The sequence below is a fragment of the Bombyx mori genome, chromosome 14, assembly GCF_030269925.1.
Source record: "Bombyx mori chromosome 14, ASM3026992v2".
Classification (NCBI taxonomy): domain Eukaryota; kingdom Metazoa; phylum Arthropoda; class Insecta; order Lepidoptera; family Bombycidae; genus Bombyx; species Bombyx mori.
This window is the reverse complement of record NC_085120.1, coordinates 559,353-578,979: the sequence shown is the minus strand read 5'-3', so window position 1 is coordinate 578,979 and position 19,627 is coordinate 559,353. Positions and strand designations below refer to the sequence as shown.

General features: G+C 40.8%; 3 protein-coding genes and 1 long non-coding RNA gene across 4 annotated transcripts; all 4 read left to right on the top strand.

Moving 5' to 3' along the window:
* Positions 1–953: 953 nt before the first annotated feature.
* Positions 954–1,922, top strand: LOC119629512 (uncharacterized). The gene has a single exon (XM_038015532.1). It carries the CDS (start codon positions 954–956, stop codon positions 1,920–1,922), a length of 969 nt encoding a protein of 322 aa, XP_037871460.1.
* Positions 1,923–2,210: 288 nt separating this feature from the next.
* Positions 2,211–4,166, top strand: LOC119629511 (uncharacterized). The gene has a single exon (XM_038015531.1). The coding sequence runs from the start codon at positions 2,211–2,213 to the stop codon at positions 4,164–4,166; it is 1,956 nt and encodes a 651-aa protein (XP_037871459.1).
* Positions 4,167–7,689: 3,523 nt separating this feature from the next.
* On the top strand, positions 7,690–16,311 carry LOC119629508 (uncharacterized). Its single transcript, XM_038015528.1, has 5 exons — positions 7,690–8,488; positions 9,047–10,875; positions 11,066–11,131; positions 11,828–11,877; positions 16,110–16,311. The coding sequence occupies exons 1-5, from the start codon at positions 7,690–7,692 to the stop codon at positions 16,309–16,311; spliced, it is 2,946 nt and encodes a 981-aa protein (XP_037871456.1).
* Positions 16,312–16,819: 508 nt separating this feature from the next.
* On the top strand, positions 16,820–18,679 carry LOC134200066 (uncharacterized). Its single transcript, XR_009974806.1, has 2 exons — positions 16,820–17,809; positions 18,322–18,679. It is a non-coding gene; the product is annotated as an uncharacterized LOC134200066 (long non-coding RNA).
* The last annotated feature ends 948 nt before the right edge of the window (positions 18,680–19,627 follow it).

The following is a 19,627-nucleotide window of genomic DNA, read 5'->3' as shown; positions in this document are numbered from 1 at the left end:
GGCCAGTCTCACCCCAAGAGTATCAAACTCATGGTTCTTCGCTACATCAATCGCGATCACCACGCCGGAACCAATGACTATCTACCATCACAGAACACGACCAGGAAGAGAAATACGCTCAGCTCATGCACACCCATACAACACACACTCGTCCCACGGTATCAACACAAACCATAACTTCAGCACAACATGAAAACCACAACCCTAATACACCCATATTATTGCCTACTGTCACCTTAGAAATAGCAGATGTTCATGGTCAATTTCAAAGAGCACGAGCCCTATTGGATTGTGGCAGTATGGTAACATTAATTACTCAGCGCATGGCTCGAACTTTACAACTACCACTAAAGAATACTTCATTACAAATTTCGGGAGTGGGAAATCAGCACACACAGTACTCCAAGGCATCAATCAAAATTGTATGTCGACCCACTCATAGCGAAACACCTACGATAACGGCTACAGCTCATATTTTAAACCATGTTACCGGTTATCTGCCTCTAGGGAAGGTACAGGATATATCACATATGGTAGACCAGTCAACGATCCCCTTAGCTGATCAAGGATACCATACACCAGCTCCAATTGATCTGTTGTTAGGCTCGGATATCCTCGGACAGGTTTGAGATGGGACTAAAGTCTCATTGGGGCCCGGCAGGCCAATAGCCTTCGGCACGATATTTGATTTTGCATTGTTAGGACCCATACACGATTTGTATACTGCTCCTGTAAGCAAAACTGAATCGGCTCACATTGTCAGCGCACAACCAGAACTCGAGGTATCTACACATGACATTCGTAAGAGCCTTGAGAAGTTTTGGGAATCTGAAGAGCCCCAACTTCATGTTGAAACTACCCCTTTGCAAGATCAGTGTGAAGAAATATTCCGCACTACCACTACTCGTAAACCCTCAGGTCAATATACGGTAACTTTACCCTTTTTACATAATATGCCCGAGCTAGGAAGTACCCGTGCCATAGCATTGCGCAGGTTTCTTAATCTTGAAAAGAAGTTACAAGCTGACCCATATCTCCGTGTGAAATACATTGATTTCATGGCAGATTATCAGAAGCTGGGTCACATGTCCCCATGCCACTCGAGTACTTTTGCTCATAAACCTCACTTCTATATCCCTCATCATGGCATCTTCAAGTCGGGATCAGACAAGCTACGCACTGTTTTTGATGGTAGCTGTAAAAGCTCAAATGGTGTCAGCCTAAATGATTGTTTACACACTGGTCCAGCTCTTCAACAGGACATTGTCGATATTATCTTGTCGTTTAGAACTCATCCCGTAGTTTTCAGCACTGACATTTGTATGATGTTCAGAAACATACTCATACATCCCGATCAGAGGCGTTACCAGCTCATTCTCTGGCGCTCTTCGCCAGATCAGCCCCTGCTTACATATGCCTTAAACACTGTTACATACGGGTTAAGATCAAGCCCATATCATGCTATACGCACTTTAATCCAATTAGCGGATGATGAAGGTCATCGCTATCCTGCAGCTGCTCAAGTGCTGCGCAAGTCCATATTCGTCGATGATATTCTCACTGGTCACGATTCTGTAGTAAAGGCTCAAGCTCTCCAAAACGACTTGATTAACTTACTAGCCTTAGGTGGTTTTCAGCTCAGTAAATGGACCTCAAACTGCCCTCAGCTTCTTGAAAGATTTCCCGATGATCAGTGTGACATGCCCAAGGACTTTGACATTAGCCCAGACTCCAACTCCATAAAAGTATTAGGTATACAGTGGATTCCTCAATCGGATGAGTTAACTTATCGTATTTCTCTCCCCTCAATAAAACAAATTACCAAACGCTCAATCCTCAGCACAGTCGCCTCTCTTTATGACCCTAACGGTTGGGTTACTCCTGTTATCTTCCGCGCAAAGCTTCTCCTACAGAAGCTGTGACTTCTAAAGTTAGAATGGGACGAACACACCCCTGTTGAAGTGCAGACAGAATGGAACCGCATATCACAGGATCTGCCCCAATTGTCAACCCTTCGTTTGCCTCGCCTTATTTGTACAAACAAACTTAAGTCTACTTACACGCTTCACGGGTTCGCAGACGCCTCAGAGGCAGGTTTTGCTGCCGTTATTTATCTCCATGAACTCGATGAGCACAGATGTGTCAACGTATACCTCGTAATTGCTAAATCACGAGTCGCACTCGTTAAAAATCGTCTTACCATCCCCAAGATGGAGTTATCTGCTGCAAGTCTCTTAACACAGCTTATGATACGTGTCTCGACTCAATTGTTGTCCCATATTACCATAAAGCAACACATATGCTGGTCAGACAGTACCATTGTCCTAGCATGGCTAAACACACCTCCTCATAGACTTCAGGTCTTTGAAGCTAACAGGGTTGCCAAGATAACATCCAATCCAATCACCTCCACATGGAAACATGTTCCTACAAACCTGAACCCTGCAGACTGTGCGAGCAGGGGAATGTCTGCCCAGTCACTATCGGCTCATGATCTTTGGTGGTCTCCTAGCTGGCTGAAGGAGCCTCCTGACACCTGGCCCAAAATGCCTCCTGCTCTAGGCCACCATGCATTACCAGGTCTGAAGCCCAAGAAAGTACCAGCTCATATAGCAGTTCCTGACCTCGACCTTGACTTGCTTACTCGATTCAGTTCTCTCGACAAGCTCGTTGGAGTGACAGCTTGCATAAAACGCTTTATTTTCAATTGTAGACACAACTCAACTGATAGGCGCTCTGGTTCCTTGACAGTTGGAGAACGTAGAGATGCTCTGTTATTCTGGGTTCGCTCTGTTCAACACAATGAGTTTGCGGAAGATATTTACCGTCTTCAGGCAGGCAAGATTTGTACCGTTCGACTTCAGCGTCTTTCACCCTTGATGAAAGATGATCTCTTGAGAGTTGGTGGTCGCCTAACTCATGCGCCAATAAGATACGATGCTCAGCATCCTCTCGTTCTGCCCAGCTCTAGCCCACTAGTTGATCTCATCATAGACCACTATCACAGAATAAACTGTCATCCTGGGGCTGACACATTACACGCTATCCTCCGTCAGCAGTTCTGGATACTCTCAGCACGTCGTGCCATCAGGCATCGCGTGTACAAATGCATTAGATGTTTCCGATATCGCGCTCAGGCCAGAGCTCCGATGATGGCTGATTTGCCCGCAGATAGGGTCACACCTCAGCCAGTATTTAGTCAGGTCTCTACAGATTTTGCTGGCCCGTTTCTCATTAAATCTAGTACTTTACGTAACGTCAAACTCATGAAGGCATACTTTTGTGTCTTTGTTTGCTTATCTACCAAGGCGGTTCACTTGGAACTCGTTTCGTCACTCAGCACTGAAGCGTTTCTTGCTGCAATGCAACGGTTTGTATCGCGTCGCGGTACTCCTAATCTTGTCCGTTCTGACTGTGGCACAAATTATGTAGGAGCTAAGAATCATCTCATTGAGGTACAAGATTTTCTCGCGCAAAATAATGACACAATCACGCATAGGCTCGCTAATCAGCACATAACTTGGCTGCTCCAACCGCCCACGGGACCCTGGTTCGGGGGCCTTCACGAAATTGCGGTCAAGAGCACTAAGAAGTTACTTTATCATGTTATAGGTGAACAGCACCTCACGTTTGAAGAATTTTCCACACTTTTAACTCGAGTCGAGGCAGTACTTAATTCTAGACCTCTCTGCCCACTTTCGTCAGATCCCTCCGATTTTGAGCCACTAACAGCTGGCCACTTTCTTATTGGCCGTCCACTCACCGCTCTTCCTGAGCCATCTTTTGATGATAGGCCATTATCAGCTCTTAAGCGTTTTCAGCTCATCCAAGCTCTCTCTCAGTGTTTTTGGACTCTGTGGACCAAATCCTATCTCCATACCCTCCAAACCCGCTCCAAATGGCTTTCCACATCCTCACCTCCTCGAGTTGGAGAGCTCGTCCTCATCAAAGAGGACAATCAGCCCCCGCTGCAATGGAAACTTGGAAGGATTATCCGCACGTTACCCGGCAAGGATGGAGTGATCAGAGTCGTGGATTTGGACACGAAGCATGGAAGTCTGCGGAGACCTGTGTTCAAGTTAGCCAGGTTGCCGCTGGATTCAGCACATGAAGAAGTTCAGCCCCGGCCGCCCCAGGATGTTCGCGCGACAGCGCGACGTTTGTAAATGTTCGGCTCAACTCGGGTGCCGTCGCCCGTACGCACCCCGCACCTCTCAGAACAGTGCGGTACATGACGGCACGCGGAGATACGCTCGTTCGATATTGAGTAAATTGTGCGCGCGCGCCTTTCGATACTAAGTAAAAGGTATAGTGTGAACCGGTGAAAAGGTGTATGTGCCACCCATCGCAGAGAAACACCACTACGACCGTGATAGTGCCAGCATCAGCCTCCAAGTAAGTCCCGTTTTCCTACCTACCCTTTCGTGTCCGCTCATTCTCCGCAGAGTTCATTTGCTCCCTTTCAGCTCATCAGCTCACGTTTAAGGTGACGCTCACCTGCGTCACCATTTTATGGTCCTTCGAGCTTTGAACCCTAAATCCTTTGGATACAATCCATTGCCCTCCATAGACCCACCCAAATTTTGATATACAAACGGCTCAAAAAAAAAAAAAAATTGGCCCTTTTGTAGGTTTCAATCGGTTATAATCAGCCCATTATTTAACTCTAAAACTTATTTACTATAATAATATCTTCATTTCGTTGTTTATAATAGTTGCTGACACGGCAAAAGTAGGAACTTATCGTCTCGGCTCATCGAATGAATGTTATACCTATTTAAATATATTCCTAATCATTAGACCTCATTAGTACATTAGTTTGATTTTAAAAGTGTGGAACATTGATGATTTTTTTCATTTGTTGTCAAAGCGTATCGTGATTTGTGTCATTTCATTATACTTCAACTTTTATCGTAATTACATACTTGTAGGTACTTACAATTCCTACAATATTTAGGTGCTTGCGCGCCACAGTACAGTTTACAACAGTAAATCAACTGTAACTTTGATTTGTGCCATAGTTCGGTGTAGAACAGTAGGTCAAAGGTTTTTGAAAAAAAAAAATTGTTTTCATTCACATTATCATTACACAGGGTAGGTTCAGTATACAGGGTGCCCCATTTTGCTTTTTTATTATAATTTCTTTTTTTTTTTAGAACACACATTTTTTTTTTTTTTCCGTCTTTTTTTTTCTCTTCATCTTTGTTTAGTTAAGTCCATATATTGTTATCAATGCCGTCGAAATCTCAGGCAGCTATTTTTCGAGAAGCATCAAAATTCATAACATTATTAAAGGAAATTGCCTTGTCCATACTGGCTGGGGACAGAATAAAATTTGACATGGCCGATTTGTCTGCTCGCTTGCCTAGATTGGATACCAATAAATCTAAACTAGAAGATGTATATTATGAGATCCTCGATGACGAGGATCTCTCAGAGGAGCAGGAAAAAATGTACACAAAAAATTATGAGACCTCGATTGCTAACTACCATGACATCTTAGTAGCATGGGAAAAAATAAACTCGAAGCCTGCTTCCTCACCCAGCTCTCAACCCTCAACTTCTAGTACGCTGACGACTGTTCTGCCTAAAATTGCCCTCCCCAAGTTCAGCTCAAAGGTCGAAGATTGGCCTTCATTTATCACAATTTTTAAAAGTCTCACGGATGATATGCTCACTCTCTCAGATTCTGTCAAACTCCATTATTTGTTTTCATGCCTATCGGGCGAAGCGCTTGGGATGGTGTCTCATCTCAAAATTACTAATGAGAATTTCTCCGTTGCCTTGGACATTTTAACCAGGCGCTACGAGAATCGCCGCGTGCTGATTGATAGGTTTGTGGACATCATAATGAGCCTCCCAAATATACATTCACGCTCTAATATCCGCACACTCTTTTTGACACCTTTGATTTCCGCGCAATCAGCCCTTAGTAATCTAGATCTGCCCATGAAAGACTGCGATTATATCTTTGTCTCGATAGTGGTGCGAAAACTCAAAGGTGAGCTCCGCACTCTCTTCGAACGTAGACATGGGTCGCGTCAGTCTTTACCCACTTTAAAAAATTTAATCTCTTTTTTAGAAGAACACGCGCGCTGTAATGAGACCGAATGGTCTAATACAACATACTCCCAATACAATCAACCTTCTCAAAAGTCTGGATTTTCTCGTAGGCAGTCTCCCACCTCTTAGCCCCTTCAAGTTTCACGACAAACACAATATCAACAGCGTCGGCCCTTTACCCCAAATAATTCCCGCCCAGAGTATCTACCCCGAACTACTGCCCCACCATGGCAAATTAACTCAGCTCATCCTACTCAGCTCTCCCAAAATAATAACTTATATTGTCCATATTGCAATACAAAAGGGCACAAACTAATTACGTGTACTCGCTACAATGATCAGCCGATACAGGGTAGATGGGACTTTATTAGAGCCCGCGAGCGTTGTCAACGCTGTCTAGGACCGCACTATGAAAACGAGTGCAAAACCACGGGTGTGTGTAAGGAATGTGGAAGTGCTAATCATCACACCTCACTTCACCGCCATGGCGCATCGTCTCCAACACAGTCATCTGCACATCTCCTTCCCCTGAATTTACGGGAGCAGCCTAGGCAGCGCCCTACTCATTGTCCTCGGGCACGCTCGTCACATGCGACCTCGCATACGCCGAGCCCATCACACACACCACAAGTGGCTTCACCACATTTGCCCTGGTTGTATAAAGAGGCAGATAGGCCAGTCTCACCCCAAGAGTATCAAACTCATGGTTCTTCGCTACATCAATCGCGATCACCACGCCGGAACCAATGACTATCTACCATCACAGAACACGACCAGGAAGAGAAATACGCTCAGCTCATGCACACCCATACAACACACACTCGTCCCACGGTATCAACACAAACCATAACTTCAGCACAACATGAAAACCACAACCCTAATACACCCATATTATTGCCTACTGTCACCTTAGAAATAGCAGATGTTCATGGTCAATTTCAAAGAGCACGAGCCCTATTGGATTGTGGCAGTATGGTAACATTAATTACTCAGCGCATGGCTCGAACTTTACAACTACCACTAAAGAATACTTCATTACAAATTTCGGGAGTGGGAAATCAGCACACACAGTACTCCAAGGCATCAATCAAAATTGTATGTCGACCCACTCATAGCGAAACACCTACGATAACGGCTACAGCTCATATTTTAAACCATGTTACCGGTTATCTGCCTCTAGGGAAGGTACAGGATATATCACATATGGTAGACCAGTCAACGATCCCCTTAGCTGATCAAGGATACCATACACCAGCTCCAATTGATCTGTTGTTAGGCTCGGATATCCTCGGACAGGTTTGAGATGGGACTAAAGTCTCATTGGGGCCCGGCAGGCCAATAGCCTTCGGCACGATATTTGATTTTGCATTGTTAGGACCCATACACGATTTGTATACTGCTCCTGTAAGCAAAACTGAATCGGCTCACATTGTCAGCGCACAACCAGAACTCGAGGTATCTACACATGACATTCGTAAGAGCCTTGAGAAGTTTTGGGAATCTGAAGAGCCCCAACTTCATGTTGAAACTACCCCTTTGCAAGATCAGTGTGAAGAAATATTCCGCACTACCACTACTCGTAAACCCTCAGGTCAATATACGGTAACTTTACCCTTTTTACATAATATGCCCGAGCTAGGAAGTACCCGTGCCATAGCATTGCGCAGGTTTCTTAATCTTGAAAAGAAGTTACAAGCTGACCCATATCTCCGTGTGAAATACATTGATTTCATGGCAGATTATCAGAAGCTGGGTCACATGTCCCCATGCCACTCGAGTACTTTTGCTCATAAACCTCACTTCTATATCCCTCATCATGGCATCTTCAAGTCGGGATCAGACAAGCTACGCACTGTTTTTGATGGTAGCTGTAAAAGCTCAAATGGTGTCAGCCTAAATGATTGTTTACACACTGGTCCAGCTCTTCAACAGGACATTGTCGATATTATCTTGTCGTTTAGAACTCATCCCGTAGTTTTCAGCACTGACATTTGTATGATGTTCAGAAACATACTCATACATCCCGATCAGAGGCGTTACCAGCTCATTCTCTGGCGCTCTTCGCCAGATCAGCCCCTGCTTACATATGCCTTAAACACTGTTACATACGGGTTAAGATCAAGCCCATATCATGCTATACGCACTTTAATCCAATTAGCGGATGATGAAGGTCATCGCTATCCTGCAGCTGCTCAAGTGCTGCGCAAGTCCATATTCGTCGATGATATTCTCACTGGTCACGATTCTGTAGTAAAGGCTCAAGCTCTCCAAAACGACTTGATTAACTTACTAGCCTTAGGTGGTTTTCAGCTCAGTAAATGGACCTCAAACTGCCCTCAGCTTCTTGAAAGATTTCCCGATGATCAGTGTGACATGCCCAAGGACTTTGACATTAGCCCAGACTCCAACTCCATAAAAGTATTAGGTATACAGTGGATTCCTCAATCGGATGAGTTAACTTATCGTATTTCTCTCCCCTCAATAAAACAAATTACCAAACGCTCAATCCTCAGCACAGTCGCCTCTCTTTATGACCCTAACGGTTGGGTTACTCCTGTTATCTTCCGCGCAAAGCTTCTCCTACAGAAGCTGTGACTTCTAAAGTTAGAATGGGACGAACACACCCCTGTTGAAGTGCAGACAGAATGGAACCGCATATCACAGGATCTGCCCCAATTGTCAACCCTTCGTTTGCCTCGCCTTATTTGTACAAACAAACTTAAGTCTACTTACACGCTTCACGGGTTCGCAGACGCCTCAGAGGCAGGTTTTGCTGCCGTTATTTATCTCCATGAACTCGATGAGCACAGATGTGTCAACGTATACCTCCTAATTGCTAAATCACGAGTCGCACTCGTTAAAAATCGTCTTACCATCCCCAAGATGGAGTTATCTGCTGCAAGTCTCTTAACACAGCTTATGATACGTGTCTCGACTCAATTGTTGTCCCATATTACCATAAAGCAACACATATGCTGGTCAGACAGTACCATTGTCCTAGCATGGCTAAACACACCTCCTCATAGACTTCAGGTCTTTGAAGCTAACAGGGTTGCCAAGATAACATCCAATCCAATCACCTCCACATGGAAACATGTTCCTACAAACCTGAACCCTGCAGACTGTGCGAGCAGGGGAATGTCTGCCCAGTCACTATCGGCTCATGATCTTTGGTGGTCTCCTAGCTGGCTGAAGGAGCCTCCTGACACCTGGCCCAAAATGCCTCCTGCTCTAGGCCACCATGCATTACCAGGTCTGAAGCCCAAGAAAGTACCAGCTCATATAGCAGTTCCTGACCTCGACCTTGACTTGCTTACTCGATTCAGTTCTCTCGACAAGCTCGTTGGAGTGACAGCTTGCATAAAACGCTTTATTTTCAATTGTAGACACAACTCAACTGATAGGCGCTCTGGTTCCTTGACAGTTGGAGAACGTAGAGATGCTCTGTTATTCTGGGTTCGCTCTGTTCAACACAATGAGTTTGCGGAAGATATTTACCGTCTTCAGGCAGGCAAGATTTGTACCGTTCGACTTCAGCGTCTTTCACCCTTGATGAAAGATGATCTCTTGAGAGTTGGTGGTCGCCTAACTCATGCGCCAATAAGATACGATGCTCAGCATCCTCTCGTTCTGCCCAGCTCTAGCCCACTAGTTGATCTCATCATAGACCACTATCACAGAATAAACTGTCATCCTGGGGCTGACACATTACACGCTATCCTCCGTCAGCAGTTCTGGATACTCTCAGCACGTCGTGCCATCAGGCATCGCGTGTACAAATGCATTAGATGTTTCCGATATCGCGCTCAGGCCAGAGCTCCGATGATGGCTGATTTGCCCGCAGATAGGGTCACACCTCAGCCAGTATTTAGTCAGGTCTCTACAGATTTTGCTGGCCCGTTTCTCATTAAATCTAGTACTTTACGTAACGTCAAACTCATGAAGGCATACTTTTGTGTCTTTGTTTGCTTATCTACCAAGGCGGTTCACTTGGAACTCGTTTCGTCACTCAGCACTGAAGCGTTTCTTGCTGCAATGCAACGGTTTGTATCGCGTCGCGGTACTCCTAATCTTGTCCGTTCTGACTGTGGCACAAATTATGTAGGAGCTAAGAATCATCTCATTGAGGTACAAGATTTTCTCGCGCAAAATAATGACACAATCACGCATAGGCTCGCTAATCAGCACATAACTTGGCTGCTCCAACCGCCCACGGGACCCTGGTTCGGGGGCCTTCACGAAATTGCGGTCAAGAGCACTAAGAAGTTACTTTATCATGTTATAGGTGAACAGCACCTCACGTTTGAAGAATTTTCCACACTTTTAACTCGAGTCGAGGCAGTACTTAATTCTAGACCTCTCTGCCCACTTTCGTCAGATCCCTCCGATTTTGAGCCACTAACAGCTGGCCACTTTCTTATTGGCCGTCCACTCACCGCTCTTCCTGAGCCATCTTTTGATGATAGGCCATTATCAGCTCTTAAGCGTTTTCAGCTCATCCAAGCTCTCTCTCAGTGTTTTTGGACTCTGTGGACCAAATCCTATCTCCATACCCTCCAAACCCGCTCCAAATGGCTTTCCACATCCTCACCTCCTCGAGTTGGAGAGCTCGTCCTCATCAAAGAGGACAATCAGCCCCCGCTGCAATGGAAACTTGGAAGGATTATCCGCACGTTACCCGGCAAGGATGGAGTGATCAGAGTCGTGGATTTGGACACGAAGCATGGAAGTCTGCGGAGACCTGTGTTCAAGTTAGCCAGGTTGCCGCTGGATTCAGCACATGAAGAAGTTCAGCCCCGGCCGCCCCAGGATGTTCGCGCGACAGCGCGACGTTTGTAAATGTTCGGCTCAACTCGGGTGCCGTCGCCCGTACGCACCCCGCACCTCTCAGAACAGTGCGGTACATGACGGCACGCGGAGATACGCTCGTTCGATATTGAGTAAATTGTGCGCGCGCGCCTTTCGATACTAAGTAAAAGGTATAGTGTGAACCGGTGAAAAGGTGTATGTGCCACCCATCGCAGAGAAACACCACTACGACCGTGATAGTGCCAGCATCAGCCTCCAAGTAAGTCCCGTTTTCCTACCTACCCTTTCGTGTCCGCTCATTCTCCGCAGAGTTCATTTGCTCCCTTTCAGCTCATCAGCTCACGTTTAAGGTGACGCTCACCTGCGTCACCAGGTTGTCTATGTTTAAAAACTTCAGTAAACAATTAACACCAAGTGAACTGTTAGCTCCAGCGTGAGGTCCCAACTTGTCGTCTCCCGTCTTTTTTTTTTTTTTTTTTTTTTTTTTTTTTTATTGCCCTTGTAGGCAGACGAACATACGGCCCACCTGATGGTGAGTGGTTACCGTCGCCCATGGACTTCAGCAATGCCAGGGGCAGAGCCAAGCCGCTGCCTACCGCTTAATACTCTCCACAAGCCTCGTTTGAAGAAGGACATGTCATAGCGCTCGGGAAACACCGTGGAGGGGAGCTCATTCCATAGCCGGATGGTACGTGGCAAAAAAGACCTCTGGAAACGCACTGTGGATGACCGCAGTGGCTCCAGGTAGTATGGATGAACTCTACTCCGGTGGCGGGCGGTGCGATGGTAAAAACGAGATGCCGGTATCATCTCGAACAATTCCTCAGAGCACTCCCCATGGAACATACGGTACAAAATACAGAGGGAACCGAAGTCCCTCCGCAGACCCAGAGGTTCCAAACGATCCGTGAGACCGGGATTATCGACAATTGGGTCAAAGTTTTCTTTTTTTCAGGCAGGGGGCCGAACCTCTAGCCAGGGGTCCGCGCCTAGGGGGCACGCAGGGTATGTGGTTGTATGTGATTATAACACGAATGAATAATAAGGGACCCTTAACAGAAGCTCTATGTAGCTTTGCACATCTACTTCTGAATGAATGATGAAGAACTTTGACAGTTTTAAGGTGTGATATGATTTACAAACTAAAACACTATTTAAACATTAACTATTTGTAGGTTAACGACATATAGGGAAGATCTTCCACCGAGCACGTCAAATTGCTCGGTAGACCGACAGTCCAGATGTGAGCATTCGGAATTTGTACATAATAATATATAAGTAACCTTATCTTGAAAAATTCGTTAGCGAGTTAGAAATGAGATTCAAGCATCTGTCAATTATCTTGTGTATTATCATGCCCACCGCCACAACTAGGACACTATATATAGTAATTGATAACCACATTTTAAATATCACGAGACATGCCACATACCACGATCCAGTTTTATTATTCATAACAATTAGAATGTAAATAATATCAAAATTCCAAAACAAATTACTCGCGTTTCCTATGTACCTACATAATATAACAAGGTTAACAAAACCTTAACTTCACCCCTTCAACTTAAAACACATCTTGGTTTTCTTCAAAACGTTTTACTATCCAAAATACTATAATCCAAAACCACTGTAATATCTGAAACAACACAGCGAATCTGCTCGACGAATGTAAAAAATTGAGCAAATGTGTCGACGTTTGAAAAAAATCGCCTGACAAAACCTTAACAGCAACTATTTTGTATTCTGCCTCTTACTGCGCGCCTAATTCGACAAGGCGTTTGCGTTTCAGCAATTATTCAATTTTTATGTAGCCCGTATTCTCTGTACGTCGTATTTTATATGATACACATAAGTGTTTAGGTGTATTTTTTTCCGTCATGAGCCTAATTCTCATGACAAACAAAATAAAAATGTACATAAGAAATTTATAAGCTTAAACGTACTAAATTTTTTTTAAACGTTTTTTCTTACGTCTGCTAAGTGATTACGAAATTATATCACCGCAGGGCAAAGACAATAATCTATCAATATGATAAAATGATGATGTCGGTGCTATAGCCAAAAATGAAGAAAGTGCGTAGCCTTGAATTTGTACTCAACAAAACAGTAGGAGTAAATATTTTGAGGAGGCTTGTTTCTTAGAGTTCAGTACCTAGGTCATCTTGATAACATCGAGTGACGAAGTGAGCCAACTCGTAGCAAATAGCGGTACTAAAACATAGAACGGACTAACAATAATAACATGTAACACCATCTAGTTTATGATCGAGACTTTTTTAGAAATCGTATTGTCAACTACCTACCTACCTACCTACCTACCTACCTACCTACCTACATTCAATCATAGAGGGAGACGCAGGCAATACTGAACGTGCCATGATAATGTGACCTTATTTCACTTTTTTTTTACTACATAAGCTGATAGCCTTGAGAGGCTATTTCAGCTTACCCTAGCGTGTGTAGGTGAGCTCACGGGGCTCAAACCGGAGAGTTGCTAACACTGACCCTAGCAAGAGCATTGCTTCGCAGAATCTACCACCGGATCGGAAACGCGACCCACCGAGAAGATCCGGCGAGAAACTCAGTGGGCTGTGTCTGTGGGTTAAGGTTATTTCACTCAGCTCACTCAACGTCTACGTTTTATTTTATCTCAACTTATTTTATTCTTATATGAAGTTCACATTTCAAACAACAGGAACCACTTTGGCTTTTGTGATGAATAATACGCTGCATAGGCTATATTGTTCGGACTTCCTTTACCTTATTCCTTACTCAATCCGTTATCCGCGCCATCTGTTGACGCTCGAAGATAAAACTACATACGCGTGTGCAAAAGAAACAACGTAAAAAATAAAACACGGTGCCATGCCAGTGCAAAAAACGAAATATTGTTGATCGATCGTAAAACACTCGCTAGTAAGAAAATTCAAAAGTGCATCAAGGAAGTTCGGAGTGATTCATTAAGTTTATCTTTTTCTCAGTCCCATATATGTTTTTTTTTTATTTTTTTTTTTATTAAAATTGAAAATAATTTAAAATATATCTGAGAAATACCTGAAAAAAATTCTATTTTAACGAATCTAGCTGTAGGATTGAAATGATTTTAATAGACCTAGAAATATTTTTTTTTTTTCGCGTCGAATATTGTTATTGCCTATCATATAAGTACAAAGCAGTTATTGTCGCTAAGTCACGTTTGCCTTTCAAGCGTCGATGTTCTTTTTGCCTGCTCAATGGTGATTTCAAACAAATCTGATAAAACACAAATTACCATAGATCAAAGTTTAATTAATTACTGTTTCCGTAGTAATTTTTGTCTGGCATACGAGGAGCGAAGTCATATTATGAATTGTTTTCTTTTGATAATTTAGTGTTTCTTCAGGTTTAATTGTATAATAAAGATGGTTTATTAACTGTTTAGCGTCTGTGAAAGTGCACAAATGTGGTAAAATGAAACAAAGCCATTGCACTGAAGTATCTTCTCGGGATCTTCCAAAAAGTCAATTTAAAAATTATCAATATATAACCATATTTGTAATAAGACTTTTTTGTTAAAGTTAATTTATACGACATTGAAAATAAAAAGTTTTTTTCGTGAAAAAAATACATACCGTAAAATGGGGCGATTAGGGATTGAGAGGCGAATCGGGAAAAAACCGGGAAAATCTTTCGACACTCAATATTAGTTATAAATTCGTTGCAAAATCTTCCATTTTTTGTAGTTTAATAGTAGAATGTTGAAAGTTTACAAAACAACTCTGAATATGCATGATAGTAGCTGCTAACTTATAAAAAATCGCGTTTCAAATTAACTTTCTGTGGTGGTAATTATTTTAGTGCTAGAAACTTTGCTCTCTTTTATTTATTTGATAATAATAGAAGACGACTGTGATTTATAAACGTTATTTAGTGTTTGAACCATCATGTATATTAAAGGTAAGTCTCAGTTGTTATTGGTTATAATGTATTTGATAAAATAAAAATACATGTAAAAATCTGTTGTTTTTGGGGACATTGGGGACGTCTTAGGTACAAATAACAACGAAAAAGGGGTCAATTGGGATGAGAATACGTGTAATGGAAACGGCCTAAGTATAAATAGGTACAGGTTTCTAGGGTTGTCTATGTAGTTATAACAATATTTTTGAAATTTGTTGGTAAAAATCTGGTTTATTCATGATGTTTTTGTCTAGAACTTTATTCAAAATTATCAATGTGTTATTTTATTGTTTGGTAAATATTTATATTATCAGTTACGTATTGTTTTCTATTTTTAGATATGCCTCGCGTGTACGTATCAAAGAGTGCAAAGCCTTCTAAGAGATATTATCCCTTAATATTAAAAACAGCAATTGGGGAATTGCTTAATTGGGAATAAGTCTTTAGTTGAAATAGCTAAGCAATTTAATATAAGTAAGTCAATTTTGCACAGACATGTAATAAGAACAATGAAATCTCAAGGTGGACTAATGTCTAAGTAATACATAATAAAATATTTAATAGTTGTTCAGAGTGTTAGTTTTTCAATGTTTTTTATTGATGATCACTTTGTTGGTGCAACTAAATAAATAAATAAATAAATTAAAACCAAGTAGTGCCCACCCTAGCAAATTTCTCATTTCGTCCCAATTAACCGCAATTTCCGGGTAAATAGGGATTACACCTATTTTTGCTTTTTTTGCTTAAACTGGAATGCTAGTTGCATAGTTTTAAATTGGACAACAAAGATGCCCCCAAGACTCAATCATTTTGATCCTGATATAGCATTATATACATCAACAACTACCTTAAAATTGGTCATAAAGTTGGAATTTGTCCCTAATCGCCCCATTTTACCGGTATTTCTTTTTACCATTCTAAAAATATTATTATAATTTTTTTTTTTTTTTTTTTTTTTATATCAACTGAGAGGCAAACGAGCAAGACGGGTCACCTGATGGTAAGTGATTCACCGCCGCCCACGGTCACCAGCGTTTGCGCCAGTGCGTTGCCTACCCTTCAGATAAGAATATGCTCTTTTCTTAAATAACCCAATGTCGCAGTTGTTGGGGAAGACCGCTGATGGCAACGAATTCCAGAGATTTACTGTGCGTGGCAGAAAACTGTTTTTAAAACGCATTGTAGTGGAACGCCAACCATCCAGATGGTGTGGATGATAGTTCCGGCGAGACGATCGGTTGCGAAAATCAGCGGCTTCTATTAAATTGAACAACTCCTCGGAACACTCCCCATTGTAGATTCTGTAAAGTATGCATAGGGAAGATAGATCCCTACGCAGTGCCAAAGGATCTAGCCGATCGGCAAGTTCAGGATCGTCGACAATCCGAGATGCCCTACGTTGGATTCGGTCAAATGGAGATAGCTGATAACCCGGAGCACCGGCCCAAAGGTGGCAACAATACTCCATGTGAGGCCTCACCTGCGCCTTATACAGCTTAAGGCGGTGAGCCGGCTTGAAGTACTGTTTGGCCCTGTTGAGTACTCCGAGTTTTTTGGAGGCCATTTTAGCCGTGCTCTCCAAATGACCGCCAAACTGGACAACACTCGAAATGTCTACGCCCAGAATGCCCATGTTCGGCTTGGCACAAAGGTGAGTGTTTCCGAAGAGTGGCGATGCGACAAAGGGGGCTTTTTTGTTTGAAATGGCATATTTTATTATTATTCTAATTATATCTACACAAAATATACATACAACTGGATTCACAGTCGAGGTTCATCCCTTATTATTTCATTTCATTTAATTTCATCCTAATTGGTTGAACTCTAAAAATAATGAACTTCATCTCATCTTGCTCCCTTTATTTTTTCATATTATTTTATCAAAATGTAAGAAGAAAATGGCTTAAAGGTCTCGTTACCAGGCCATAAAATCATCATTTTTTTTCCTTTAAGTTGGTTTATTTCCTCTATGACTTTAAACATTATGTGTAATGTCTATGAGGTGAATGAAGTTAGCCCCTCAAAAAAATTTTTCTTTCCTATTTTCTACTTATTTTCTATTAATTCGTTTGTTCATCATTTGTTCTTGATTGTTCACTGTTAATAATTGTTTGTTCTGCATTTATTTATTTTAAAAAAATTATTAAAAATATATGTACAAGTTAGCCCCTCGATTGCAATTTTTAATATTTTTTCGTCCTTAATGACTCGTAAATATTCATTTTCGATTGTTCTTATATAAAACACGTTTGTTCTCTTTCGAAATTACTCGTTTTTTGTTTAATTTACTATTTGTATTAGTTGATTAAATGTATGCAAAATATGGGTACTGCGCATGCGTCAACTATAATGCCTAAACTTTGTACCGTCTACGCGGTTTTAATCGAGAGAAAAAAAAAACAAATATAAATCCTGAAGGAGCAATTGATTGGTATACAGTTTAATTAAAAAAAATTAAAAATAAATATATGAAATAATGTACATTGGCGTAAAGTTAGACCAAATACATTTTTCCATCCTCCTACCTATCGTTATGAAGGTATAAAAAAGATAGGGAGTTCACATAGGTAATATAAACAAATAAGTCAATAATATGTTCATTATTTATCTTTCAAGAGATAATGTAGGTATACATTATAATAACTTTTTTACACAGTCGAAATTATATTCTTAACATTAGTAAAATAACATTTTAATATTTTTTTTATAGGTTATGTATTGAAAGTGTTGGAAAATTATTTCATGTCTTAGTTGGAAAACGACATTGAGAATTATATGCAATACAAGATAATGGGCTCCATCAAATGAATTCGAATGAAACCAAACTGTTTACCATCCAAATTCGATTGTCGGGCAGATAGAAAACGAAAATTCACTCAAAGTGAACCTCGAGCTGCATTTGTGAAACGGCAAAGACTCACTATTGTCAAGGAGATTGAAGAGACGACTAAAAATGAGATGTGTTATATTATTATACCTTTGCCATCTTGTAGTCAAGGTAGGTGTAACTGTCAATAATTAGTAACACTCACAGATCTCATAATCAAATAACAATATCAGAAAAAAGGAGAATAGTTAGTTAGTTAGTGGAAGTAGCCAAAATGGGCAAGTGGACCTCAGTTCCTATTACATAAGGTACTAGGAAGTTTGTGATAATGAAAAATTATCACAGTGTAATATCACTTACTTACTTTAACAGTGAAGGAAAACATTGTGATGAAACCTGCACACCTAAATGTTATTAGGATTTTCTTAGGTGTGTAATCCACCAACCAGCACTAGGCCAGCGTGGTGGACTAAGGCCTAAAAACCCTCTCAATGGTAGTGGAGGCCAGTGTCCAGCAAGGGGATATATTATATGGGCTGATGATGATGACTAGGAAGTTACATACTACTACTACTACTACTACTACTACGACTACTACTACAGTACACATATAATCCTATATATTTACAAACTATAAGTTTGTTGGGTACCTAGAAATTGCTAACATTATTTCATATTTCCAGATGTCCAGCCACTTGAAAATAGGTGTAGTAATGACAAAGCTATCCAAGTAGCTCCAGCACAGGAACACAAAGGCAAGGCAAGTGTGTATTGCCACATCACCCCTAAATATATCTGAAGCAAGTACAAGTAAACAATCAGAACCAGCAAAAAGAAAACTGTTGTTCCTGAGGACAAATTTGACAGCGATGAGTCAAATGCACCAGCAACAGAAGGATCAACAGTTGACTATGAGTTATAGAAGAAGATTAATTAATATTTATTTAAATGAATATTAATGAATATTAATTTTAATTATCGTGCAAAATTTGTGGTCAAAACATATATGTGTATTTTATAAATAAATATTCATTCTCAGTATTAATGTTGTTTTAATCTTCGATTGAAAAATTGGTTAATATTTTCGAATAACATAAACACGTGACTTTAAGCATAAACATATTTTTAGGTAAATACTTTATTTAGCTTTGCTGGATTTATCCAATATTTCGACATACCAAAATTTCATACAGGAAAGACGGAGATAGATAGCTATCTGATTGAATACCTTGTAGAATTGAGCTTCGAAGAAAGCTCTTTTCTTCCCTTCAAAGTTTATTCTTATTCTTTATTAGAATTTATTCTAGTTTGCACAGCTTCTCTAACCGACACTGCATGGAATAAATAATCATTATAATTATAAAATATATTTCTGTTTACATACCATACAATTTTCATAGTTCAAATATTAATTTGGATTGATATGAATTTATTTCGATTATCAAAATAATTTGTATTAAACATTTGTATTTCCTCAAAATTTCTATTTTTATAATAATGACTGTGAGCACCCCATAAATAAAAAAATAAAAAATATTAAAGATAACTTATTTTTAAATAATAGATTAAAAATTATAAACAAAGATAGCGTATTAAAATATTATATTATGCCTATCATTCTTAAATAATTCAGTAAAGAAATAATTTTCGCATCACCGTATATAATTAATAATATGAATAATAGGGTATTGCCCACTATGCTAAAAAAATCATAAATTATGTTTTTTTGATGGATCTACAAAAAAGCAAGTGAGTAATGCTGTTTCCATAAAAAAAATGGCAAAAAAAATTAAAGAAAGATATTATGCACAAGTTCAAATGCATATGTATTATGCTAAAAGTAAAACTTGCTACTTTTGTGTAGCAAACAGCAACTTTGAAAAAAATTATCAGGTCACTATAATTTGTATTGATTTTGATCCCGAGTAAGTTGCACAGTTGTTAGGTAATGTAGTTTCTTTTTGGAAGAATAACATTTTTCTATCTGAC

Bases quoted from the DNA above. Each gene is read 5' to 3' on its own strand.
- LOC119629512 (XM_038015532.1), top strand. From the start codon at position 954: ATGCCCGAGCTAGGAAGTACCCGTGCCATAGCATTGCGCAGGTTTCTT.
- LOC119629508 (XM_038015528.1), top strand. From the start codon at position 7,690: ATGCCCGAGCTAGGAAGTACCCGTGCCATAGCATTGCGCAGGTTTCTT. The intron at 8,489-9,046 runs GTATACAGTGGA...TATGCTGGTCAG, and splicing joins CAACTCCATAAAAGTATTAG to ACAGTACCATTGTCCTAGCA. The intron at 11,132-11,827 runs GTAAGTCCCGTT...TCTTTTTTTCAG, and splicing joins GTGCCAGCATCAGCCTCCAA to GCAGGGGGCCGAACCTCTAG.
- LOC119629511 (XM_038015531.1), top strand. From the start codon at position 2,211: ATGGAGTTATCTGCTGCAAGTCTCTTAACACAGCTTATGATACGTGTC.